Source organism: Euleptes europaea, chromosome 12, assembly GCF_029931775.1.
Source record: "Euleptes europaea isolate rEulEur1 chromosome 12, rEulEur1.hap1, whole genome shotgun sequence".
NCBI lineage: Eukaryota > Metazoa > Chordata > Lepidosauria > Squamata > Sphaerodactylidae > Euleptes > Euleptes europaea.
Window position 1 is genome coordinate 26,933,398 of NC_079323.1, and position 12,333 is coordinate 26,945,730.

At 42.6% G+C, this 12,333-nt stretch overlaps 1 protein-coding gene across 3 annotated transcripts in view; it reads right to left on the bottom strand.

The window, feature by feature from the left end:
- The window catches only part of DCLK1 (doublecortin like kinase 1), a 222,570-nt gene that overhangs the window by 133,323 nt on the left and 76,914 nt on the right, over positions 1-12,333 (bottom strand). For all 3 annotated transcript variants that reach the window (XM_056858370.1, XM_056858371.1, XM_056858373.1), the window contains exon 3: positions 2,850-2,949. In XM_056858370.1, the coding sequence (XP_056714348.1) occupies positions 2,850-2,949 (100 nt within the window). The remainder of the gene's footprint in view (positions 1-2,849; positions 2,950-12,333) is intronic.

Here is a 12,333-nt window from a genome sequence, read left to right on the forward strand (position 1 = left end):
TGAAATATGCCTTCACTGAAGGAATCTGGTAACTTATGAAGTTGTGTGCCCAAACTGAGATATTTTACCCAAACTACAGGAACTATTTCAACATTTACCTTACTAATCTTGTGGGATGAACATAACTGTTGTTTAACCTTCTCCCCCTAACCCATAAATGTCCTTACTCTTTGAATTTGAGGCAAGTAATGACGGTTATACAAGTTGCACATGGATTGCTACACTCATGTGCCTTTCAAGTGTAAGTATTCGATTATATTAAGAAGCCTCTAGTGGCTGAAAATAAAAGAGATTAGTTATATATTTATGCTTTAGTATATTTCTGACAGCGTACTACTTATTCATCATGACTTTCAAGGAGATGGATATATTTAAGAATGGTGTGGGAAGGGTTGTCTCTGGTTTAGATGAGAAAAATGGTAGAAGGGGGAGCCTTAAATCCCTCAATCCACTGTCCGAAAGTGAATCGTAGGTCATGTGCTAGGTAAGAACATTTTTTAAAATACTACAGATACCATATACAGAACCTAGAATGTTATTTAAGTTATACCCCAAATTATTTCCTCAGATATAGACAACAGGTTCTGATATTACACGATTCTTAGTGTCTTTGTGTCACAACTCAAAAACAGGCATAATTTGAGAAATTCCCCAGAAACTAGCTCAATGTCTCTCTACCACAAGAGTCTTTTTCTGACGTGTGGCAAGAACGAGTCAACTAGCAGTGTCTGCTGTCCAAAGCACAGCCAAAAAACTACTTAACACATTAGCCAGCATTATATAAATCATAACAGATGAGGAATTATGAGTGATTTCCCCCTCCTCCTTTTGCCACTGGTGCATAAACATGAAACATGATGACTAAAAATGTGACACTTCTAACTCTGATAGATTATACTGTTCAAGAGGCGTCTGAAGACGAAGGAGAGCAAGGTGCAAGGTTGAGAGTTTATTTAGCTCTTCTAGATCCCTTGGTGCTTTGTCAGGGGATCTAATATAAAACACAAAATGCAATCATAGACTCAAAAAACATGTAGTAGAAAAGAGCAAGAATCCAGTATCACCTTAAAGACTAACCAAATTTCTGGCAGGGTATGAGCTTTCGTAGCTACAGCTCACTTCTTCAGAGCTGTGGCTCACAAAAGCTCATACCCTGCCAGAAATTTTGTTAGTGTTTCAGGTGCTACTGGATTCTTGCTCTTTTCTACTGCTAGTGACAGACTAACACGGCTACCCATCATGATTAAATAAAATGTATAACATATTAATAATTACATTAAAGGTAAAGATAGTCCCCTGTGCATTCCTGACCCTGGGGGTGAAGTCACCTCCCAACGTTTACTAGGCAGACTTTGTTTACAGGGTGGTTTGCCAGTGCTTCCCCCAGTCATCTTCCCTTTACCCCCAGCAAGGAGTAATTACATTACTCCTTTAAAAATTAAAATAACATAAAATACACAAATGAACAATCTGAGCATAAGGTAGCCTTACATAGTCTCTAGTATGATATTCTGGTATGAAACAAAAACATTATTGTATTTTATATTAGATCTCCTGATGAAGCAAATTGCTGAATGAGTAGGGATCTAAAAGAGCTAAATACATTCTAACCCTTACCCCTTGTTCTCCCTTGTTTTTTCCTGCTCGCTGGTGTGGCCTTATTTTTCTCCAAGAGGCATCTGAGCCATGAGAGTCTGATCTATGCCAATTGCCAGTAAGAGGGTAAAGTACAAATACTGGCACAGGGAACCAGATCCCAAGATATGCCAGCAAATTAAGATGAGATCAGTTCTCTGTGTCTTTTCATTTTTTTAACCAACTTCTGCTCTTTATCCTTTAATAGTAATGTTTGTTCTGTAATAGTTCTGTAATTCTATGTAAGATTTGTGTGCATGTAACTGCATGGAACTAAAGCTTAGGCCTTTAGAGCCAGCGTGGTGTAATGGTTAAGAGCTGTGGTTTGGAGAAATGGACTCTAATCTGGAGAACCAGGTTTGATTCCCCACTCCTTCACATGGGTGGTAGACGCTAATCTGGTTAATTGGGTTGGTTTCCCCACTCCTACACCTGAAGCCAGCTGGGTGAACTTTGCCTAGTCACAGCTCTCTTAAACCCCTCTCAACCCCACCTACTTCACAGGGTGTCTGTTGTGGGGAGGGGAAGGGAAGGCGATTATAAGCCGGTTTAATTCTTCCTTAAGTGGTAGAGAAAGTCGACATATAAAAACCAACTCTTCTTCTTCTTATGCAGGGATGTTTCCCTACGGTCACCCCCGCCTACTGCTTCAGGGCTTCCTTTTGATTATGCATGCCTTTTCCGCCCATCAGAGGTTGCCTCACACTCCTCGCATGTTTTGCCCATGTTTGCAGATGCTGTTTTAGCCAGAATCTGAAAAATGTGGGCAAAACGCATGAGGAGAGCTAGGCGACCTCTGATGGGTGGAAAATGCATGCATCATCAAAGGTAAGCTACGAAGCAGTCAGCAGGGGGTGACCACAGGGAAACCTCCCTGCATAAAAGGCCTTAGCAGACTTTTTTAAACAAGCAAGTGTAGACCCTCCTACTACCGATCAGTTATATAGCAACACTACAACATGTTGCCCATTTCTAGCATAATGAGTAATGTTTCACAATCCTTTAGTTTTCCACTAATCAATAGTCAGTACTATTTGCAAGGATTTTGAAAGAAACATGTATCATGTTCTAGGTTAGTAGTTAACGTTAGTGGCTTGATTTCACTCTGTTGGTTCTATATGGTCTTAGTTCTCATATACACACACACACAGGAAAGGAAAGGTTTATATTAAAAATTCTTAATTTAAGCCAATGCAAAAACACAATTTGTTTACCACTTTCATCTAGCAAGAAGTCATCCTGGTAACGAAACTTCTCAGGTCCACAGGCAATAAATATGTCGTCATCGCCAAAAAAGTCCTGAAGGCACATCACCTGCAATAAGAAATTAGAAGTATGACATCAGCAACAATCTCAAAGACACTCAAAGCTTCCATGGGAAAATGGTTGAGATTCATAAGGGGTAGACACCTTCTAAAGCACTGCATTACACAACACTTAAAACACTTTTGTAGAGAATGCCATAAGCTACAGTCCTGATGATAATGGTCATACTTTAACCATGTTGTGCCAAACTCCTGTAACAGAAAATATAAGGTAAAAGCCTTGTATTTTTATCAGTTTAAACAGTATCTTGTTTAAGTACTCAATTGGCTTTGAAAGTCCTTAAATACATTTGCTGTTGGCAAAGTACATTTCAACCTGATCTACAGGGATAAACACAAATGGCATCGTATGGGAAATGTACACGACCCGGATCTAATGCAAGAGGCTGTGAGGTGAGTGGTGGAAATTGTATCCCCCACCCACTTGAAATGCTGCACCCCAAAACTGCTAACTATGTCATTGCTTTCCTGATTGCAAGACTGTGAATATCCTCTTCAAACTGCTTACTTCAATATTTTATTAACCTTGTAGGAGAACCTTGTAGGAAGACCCAACAAGAGATGGATTGACTCAATAAAGGAAGCCACAGCCCTCAATTTGCAAGAACTGAGCAAGGCTGTCAAAGACAGGACATTTTGGAGGACACTGATTCATAGGGTTGCCATGAGTCGGAAGCAACTTGACGGCACACACACCAGGAGAACTTTTCATCTAAACACAACAGGAATCTTATTTCAGCCTTTGTGCTGAAATATATAATATATAATTTTGGGAAACTGGATTTAACAAACTACTATTTGTAAGTGGGGCTTTGATGTGCTGTGATTTGGTCTAACTACTACTGCTTCTTTCTAGTTTGCAGTCTTTTAGTCTTGCTTCTGACTTTGCTGTAGTTTGCCAGAACGCACCCACAATAAATTTCTATGATGAAGATAATATGAGGACTTACATCTGTAGATGAGTCACAGATAGGTGTTGGTGTTAAGTGCTTTCCATATTACAATCCCCATCACAGGAACGATCTGAAGCAGCAGTCCCTTGACTGCAAACATCAAGTGTAAAAGTGGTCCTCAGCTTCCATCCCTCATCCATAAAACGGAAACAACAGTCTCTCAGTGACTGATGCAATCCTACATCTCTTTACCTCGGACGTAACTTCCATCATGTTCAGTATTGTTCATTTCCAGGAAAATATATACAGGGCTGCAGCCTATTGTTTCAGAAGCGTAACTCAGCAAGCAAAGTAGCAGAAGACTGTTTACATGTTATTTTGTGGACCTGGTACAATTAAGTTGAAATAAACATGTTCTATCTGGAGGCCCAAAATTTAGAACTATATCCCTGTACAAGCCTCTGTAATTGCACCTGTCTATTTATTCATGTTCCAAACATTCTAGTACTTATGTAGGAGATCAATCTCTTTTTCGGTATTCTAAGCTTCCAGTTGTTCCTTCCCTACCTGGTACCCGCTGCCTACAGTCCAAGAACTTGTCTACGTTATCAGGGATCCCAAAGTTGTTGTTTTTTACACTTTGTTAATTTAGGATTATCCAAACTACAGCCTTTGTAAATGTATAGATATGCTAACTTGCTTGCCCCAGATCTAAAGATGAGAATCTAGGTATTCAACTGCATTACATGGTCAAATTGCTTATGCTCTCCCATCAATCTGTTTACTGGTATAGACTACATTATAGTCCCATGGGCATTTATCCAAATATGAAAGGAATTCCTGGTTATTCAGAAGCATTTTTCCTGATTTAAATTAACTTCAGTTGTCCTCTGTGATTATGCAGAGACACATAAGCCTGGAGTGTAAAGGGTTGTTATGATGTATTGACTGAAAGAGGGGGGAAATCTTGTTTTGTTTTGTAATGCCCTGCTGTTCTAACCTACTGTGTGAACAGAATTGAGAGATGCAATTTGTTTCTACAGTTTTTCACCTAAGATCAATTTAAATGCTTAACAGCCCATTCCTGACCTGAAAGGACATAAGTCCTTTGGAGGCCAGGAAGGGGCTGCACTGGTGTTCGTGCCCCCTGTGCCCGTGCCACTTATGCCACTTTTCTTCTTCTCCCATAGTACTAGAACGCGGGGTCATCTGCTGAAGCTGGAGGGTGACAGATTCAAAACAGATAAAAGGAAGTATTTTTTCACACAACACATAGTTAAATTGTGGAACTCCCTGCCCCAGGATGTAGTGATGGCTGCCAACTTGGAAGGCTTTAAGAGGGGAGTGGACATATTCATGGACGAAAGGCGTATTCATGGCTATTAGTTAAAATTGATACTAGTCATGATGCATACCTGTTCTCTGCAGGATCAGAGGAGCATGCCCATTATATTAGGTGCTGCTGCAGTCGTCTTTTTTTGTGGCTTCCTAGAGGCACCTGGTTGGCCACTGTGTGAACAGACTGCTGGACTTGATGGGCCTTGGTCTGATCCAGCAGGGCCTTTCTTATGTACGCTGCCCAGGTTGGCCTGCACCCTGGTGGAGAGGCCCAGACACTGTTCACCTGGCGCTGCCGTGGCTGCACTACTCAGGGACACTGGCACAGCCTCGTGCCAGCGTCCAGATGGCGCACTTCTATGCGCCATCCTCCTGGGGGCATTCCCTGGGTGTTCCAGTGCAGGGTTGGGGGGGGGGCGCTGCCTTTAGGCAGCCTCCAAAGCCCTTTCAGCCCGGGAACGCCCCCTTTCCTTTTTCACAAGATGGAGCAGTTGCACGGGTTTGTGAGGAAAGAAGAAGGTTTTGGCCTCCATGGGGTGGGGGGGGGGCGGACCTCCTTTGGAGGCAGCATGGCTGTGCTGCCTCCAGTCACCGGCGCAGCCCTTCCTCTCAGGAATGGGCTGGAAGTTAGATTAGTATTGTCAACCTTCTATCTTAACAGGACTTAAATTAACAATGACCCTTTAAATGATACTCAGTGGTATGCATTAACAATACAAAGGGGGGGAATCAGAAGACAAGGGCACCTAGCTCTACAGTCTTTTTTCAGTCAAGCAAAGAAAGCAGAAGCTTAATGCCAATCATGGTCAAGGCACCCTGGCACCCTGAGAGTAAAACATGTCAGACATATGTAGAGGGGGAGAGTAGGAAATTAATCTGGACTTAATCATATCTAAAGGCAGAAGTGAATCACTGATCTACCTCAGTATGTGGCTTGTAACAACAACATCTAGATCTGAATGGAATCTACTGAAAATACCTATTAAATGATGAGTGGATATATGGGTGGAGGGGGAGCACAGCAAGGCAGAGAGAGATGGGACAGCTACTACACTTGCAATGCCTGTATTTCAACAACGAAAATAAAGGCTGAGGGAGAACTGGGAGAAGTCATAAAAAGGTTGGGCCAATTATTGCCTGGCGTATCCTCCACAGGCATATAAAAACACACTGGGAGAGAATGAATCCTTTAACTGAAGAATTCAAATATACCTTTTTTAACATGCTGTTGACTACAGAGCATAATATCTAATGCAGGATTGGGTAACTACATAAGGACATGAAATGATCAGGAGTAGCTACTTATGGTAATAGACACTTTTCATCTCCTTATTCCTTGGGAAACAGCTTGCAAAAAAAAAGAAGCTAAAAATGAAGGGTTCTTACACAGGTTCTCTGATATGTTGTTTATTGTCTGCATAAAGAAACGGTCCCTGACTTAGTGGAGGGCCCATTTTTGCCTTGCGAGGATGGGGCAGCTTGCTGGGCCAGGCGCCATCTGTGCTAGCATTTCCAGATCCCACACAGCTTTGACCGGTCAGCATTCGGCCTTACCTACTTTCCACCCAACCCTCCCTCTCTTCAGCGGCATGGGTTTGTTTTGCTGGTTTTTCATTGTACGGTCTGTGTTTTATGTTGCATCTTTCTCAATTGTTCTGTTCCTTTGTTTACTACTGTCACAACTTGCTAGGTGGTTTTGGCACTGGGCTGGATCCTTTTGGGGTAAGACTGGACTGTGTGCCCATCATCTCAGTTGGGGTCCCCATTAAAGGGTCTTGGGGGCACTGCTTAAGCAGGCATGCCCCGCTTGGGGGCCGCCAGTATCTCCTCACCCCCAGGTGGTGGGGGATCACACAGTGGTCTGCACCCAGGTGTCCCCATATAGCTGCTATTCCAGGTACTTTCCCTTCAGCAGGCGGGCTAAGGAACGGGTTTTCACTGAGCGACAGGCAGGTTGCTCGATGCCCTGGATCCATTGTGCTATGCCAAGCCAAACCAAAGCCAAACTTCTGCAACTGTAAACAATAAAGTTGTAGCCTGTTGTACCCACTCATGGTGTTGTCTCAGTTACCTACCCAGCATCTGGCCACCCAGTCACCGCTGGGGCCACAAAGCATTAAAGGAAGCATATACACAAGCATAAACAAATACAATTAATTTAGCAGGTCAGTTATCAAAAACTCAGAATGTAGACTGTGGGATTTTTACGTGCAGCATCTCAGCTTCCTTGATAACGTTACACCTAGATAAGAAGTGTGCCACTACAGAATAGTGGTTCAATTAAGGCACAGTGGAGGGAGGGAGGTCATTATGGAAATAGTTTGGAGAGCCAGCATGGTGTAGTAGTTAAGAGCGGTGGTTTGGAGCAGTGGACTCGGATCTGGAGATCCAGGTTTGAGTCCCCACTCCTCCACATGAGCGGCAGATGCTAATCTGGTGAACTGGGTTTGTTTCCCCACTCCTCCACATGAAGACTGCTGGGTGACCTTGGGCTAGTCATGGCTCTCTTAGAGCTCTCTCAGCCTCACCTACCTCACAAGGTGTCTGTTGTTGGGAGGGGAAGGGAAGGTGATTGTAAGCTAGTTTGATTGTTCCTTAAGTGGTAGAGAACGTCGGCATATAAAAACCAACTCTTCTTCTTCTTGACTTACACCTTGATTATGGCAATAGCTGCTAAGTACTGTGGCACCAAATACATTTTAAAAAATTAGGCTTTATCCCCCCCACCCCAATTCTAAAACTAAGAAGCAGGACCAATCACTGCAATCAACACTTCGGTATGGCTTGGGACGATAGTGGATTTCCATAGATGGAACAGATTTTTACCAATTCCTCCCTCCTGATGCAGACCTCTACCCCCTCCCATACTGTTCCACAGGAGCAGCATTTCAGGGATCATTTTGGGATGCAATGGGAGGGGAGACAAAGAAGTTATGCCCCACAGATGGCAAGCCCTTCTGCCTATGTGTATCCAAGCTTCTGCCTACTAACTCCATACCTCCTAACCTCCTCACATGCAGTATGACAACCTGACCACACCTGCAGAAAAACCAGATTGCTATAACTTCTCTTGACCTGGGTCTCCTATAATACCTTAAACTGTTTGACTATTACATTTTTATCCTACACTTTTAAACAGCTCAGGGGGACACACATAATTCTCCTTGTCCCTATTGTATCCTTACAACTACTGAGTGAACGAGGTTAAGTTGACACTAATCACTGTGACACACCAGCTATCTATATATTTGTAAGCGTGCAAAGAGCCCCAATGTGCTATTGTGATCATTCGATAAACCTTTATATCTGTTAGCAATTTGTTTAACTGAACTCTGACTGATCTCATTTCATTTTGGAAACTATACTGCAGAAACATAACAGCAGGAACTACATTTTACATATGCGGTGTGTTCTTTCTTTGCATTGTTGGATTCATTACTGTGTGTCAGGATAGCCAGGCACATTGCCAGTACCTACTAAATAGAGGAAATGTGCCATTGTTGAGTAAGTCTTAAAACATGAACAACAGCAGAATAAAGATGAGCTATGTTCCTGCACAGAGATAATATCTAGATTAGCACTTAAAAATTACTGAAGCAGCATGTTTGAATTATGCCCTCAATTTCAAGTAAACCACACACCCCTTCCTATTGTTTTCGGCTCAAAATCTTTTATTCACACCCACTTCTTCAATCTGCCATTACGCACGCTTTGTCCCCGGGGTGTCTAGAGCTCTTACAAATACATGCGCACGCCGGGGGGGGGGGGGACGACGACACCCTGTGCCATGGACAAATATGTACTTCCTCTTCTCGTTTCCTGGCCAAGTTACCTTACCAAGGCAAGGATTTAGTCAAACACATTAGAAGTTATCTCCCGTTTACACATTTTAGAAAGCCAAACTGCGGAGAATTCATTTTTTGCTTTTGGGAGGAAGTCTCCATGGTGACATTTGCATCATCAAGCTGCAAGAGTTTTTTTCCACTGGAGCAGAGGTTTTTTCATTTAAAAAAAATGTACAAAGAGTGAGAAAAGACTGAGGTTGTCTTTACAAGAGTGCCCTCTGTAAACGAACAGGAAACGGCTCAGTTCAAGACAACAGAGCTGACGGCAACCTTGCCTCAACAAGATACATGTGTCACCTGTAAGCTAATAGCTTAGAAAGGGCAGACAGTGACACAAGAATGCACAACAAGCCAGACACACATTCACCTGAAGGAAGAGGATTTATAACCAGGACAAAACAAATGATGCAATACAGTACAGAAAGAAGAAAAGATTCAGAGGATGCTTAAAGAAATCTAATTAATTTCCCCTCATATTTAAATGTTATACTGGTTGGCTAAAGAGGCAGCTAAAGAATACATGCTAATTGTTACTGCACTTATGTGCTACACAATACTAGTAATTAATTAACGTGGTCAAAATTTGGGGGAAGGTTATAAGTTTGCTAGCTCTATTGGAAAACTCACAGAGATGGCCAAGATACTTGAATGGGTCGTGGCTACACAGCTGCAGGTGGTCTTGGAGGAGATGTATTATCTAGACCTATTTCAAGTTAGATTCAGGCCTGGGTTTGGGACACAAACAGTCTTATTTGGAGTGGTTATTTCCCCCCCCTCCTGATTCCCCTGGAACGTTTGGCAGCTTTCGTGACCATCAGCCATGGTATCCTTCTGTAGAGGCTGTCTGGGATGGCAGCAGGGAGAGCACTGTGCTCAGTACTGTGGCACTTATGCTATAGGGACCCACAGGGTACATGTTGTCCCCAATGCCACTCAACATCTACTTGATACTGCTGGGAGATATCATCAGGGAATCTGGAATGACATTCCACCAATGTACTGATGACACACAGCTCTTAACAGCTGGGTCATATGAGTGTGTCAAAGTCCTAAACAGGTGTCTGGAGAAGACAATGGTATAGCTGAGGGCCAATAAACTGAAGCTCAGTCCAGACAAGACCGAGGTGCATTTGGTCAGTGACCAAGCTACTTGAAGACTGAGGAGTCAGCCTTTACTGGAGGGGGTTGTATGCCCCCCTAAAGGAGCAGGCTCATAGCTCATGCATGTTGCTGGATCCTGGCCTACAGTTAGAGGCTCTGCTCTCCTCCACAGCACCTCTTACTAGCTTTGGTTGGTCATTCCCTCAGAAAGCATGATCTGGCCCCAGTGATTCACAACTGAGACAGGCGTGAAGTGGGAGGAAGCCATGAACTAGTGGTCCCCACTTTGGACAATGTGGTCAGGTGCAAGTCAGCTGGAAGCTGAGGTGAGCCTGTTCCTTTCCTTCCCCTGCCAAGAGGGGACATGGTGGGCATCAGACCCTCTTCCTGCTGCCCTCCTCCTCCATCTACTACTGAGTTTATGTCCAAAGAAAGATTTGAACATAAGTTTTCAGACACTGCTCATGCTCCTAGCCACAATCAATTAAAGCAAATATTGTTGCCACAGTTGCAACATTCCTTTGATGTATGGACATTTCCCTTTTTAAACCTGCCAATGCTGCTTATAATCTTTTATCATCATTAAAACAAAAGCAGATCTTGCGATGAAACCACTAAATGCTTCCTCTCGATGATGAGCCATTTGGTCACGTCCATCATTAAGTTCCTCTGCATTATGGGGAAACTGAATCCAGTCTGAATGCTATAAAGAATGTTCCTTTTATTGCAATCCAATACCCGAGCAACCTGGCAATTCATCAGCATATGGTTGTGTGACTTGAGATTTCACACACCTCAACAATAAAAGGATACAAAGGGAAAGGAAGAACAAAACACCACACTGCTAGGAGATGGTATTTCAAAACAATCTGTTCTTAAGACTCAGTTAGCTGTAACAGCGCAGAGCATCATAGGCTGTTCTATACTAGTGTTTCAGAATAAGTGACATTAATATTCTCTCGTGTTTGGAATAGGTTTTCCTCTGCCAGACTTACACTTTCTTTTGCTTTGAAGTGCAGTGCAAGACTGCCATTTGGTGGCCAGACTTCCAAAGCAATGAAATCTAGCCCACTCAAAACTTCAGTTCTTTCAGTAACCTGATGAAAAAGCTAATAGTCATGCAATTGAAAAGAAACAGGGAAAAATGCATATGCCAATATTAAAGAATAAACCCCTTTGTTTTGCACGAGGCACACTTGTTTGTTACACCAACTAAAGTGGTCTAAAATATTTAAAAAGACAAGAAATTGCTCAAACTCTGTTGTGAGATTCTAAGAAAACATCTTAGAACTACTATCTCTTTTTTACATTGTCCCTGTAATAGTGTTCCTAAACACTTCCATTTAAAACCAGATGTTTAATAACCATACCAACAAAATCTTAACGTTATTGATGTGCAATTGTATATTTTTCCCAGCTTGATTTCCATATGTGCTTTTAAATTTGGAATCTGTGGTTAGTTAAGATGCTCCATGTTTTGAATGAGTTTTTTAAAAATACAGTTTTGCAAAAAAAAATGTTTACAGTAATCCTGATATATCTTGATTGAAAATAGGATTGATTGTGTTTACATTTTCCGATGTTCTTTCTTTACATGGGAACAGAGGTCAGCACTGCACTCTTCATCAATGTGAGCTGTGCAACATTTAATGACAGCTCACCCAAAGCCAGATTTCAATCAAAGAAAACTGCAGAAAAGTCCTGCAACATCCTATATGCATGTGAATGCATTTTGAAAGGAGATTAATTCTCTCCAATTTGGAGGATATTTTAATGTAAAATATAAAGGCGACAATGTAGGATATCTGACACTGCAATTATTGCTCATTTGTAGTGTGTCTTGTGTTGATAGCTTTGTAAATTTCACCTCCTTCAGATGGGCAGTGCAATCCTAAGGGGGGCAGTTCCACTGCAGCTGGGGACAGCACAGTATTGCATCCCTGGAGTCCTTACCCACCTCTCTCTCTCTGCCTGTCTCAGCTCCTCCAGTTGAGCTACCTTGGCTCTCCTTGAGAGCCAGAAGCTCCTTGCACCAAGCACACAGCAAGCTATACACACCCACACACCCTCAAACAATGTCCTCCCGCACAGTAACCTCAGCTAATGCTCCCCAGCAGAAGGAAAGCAAGAAAGAAACAAAACACTCACCACTCCAGTAGCTCTCTATCCCGCTCCTACCCAGAGCCCGGCTGACTG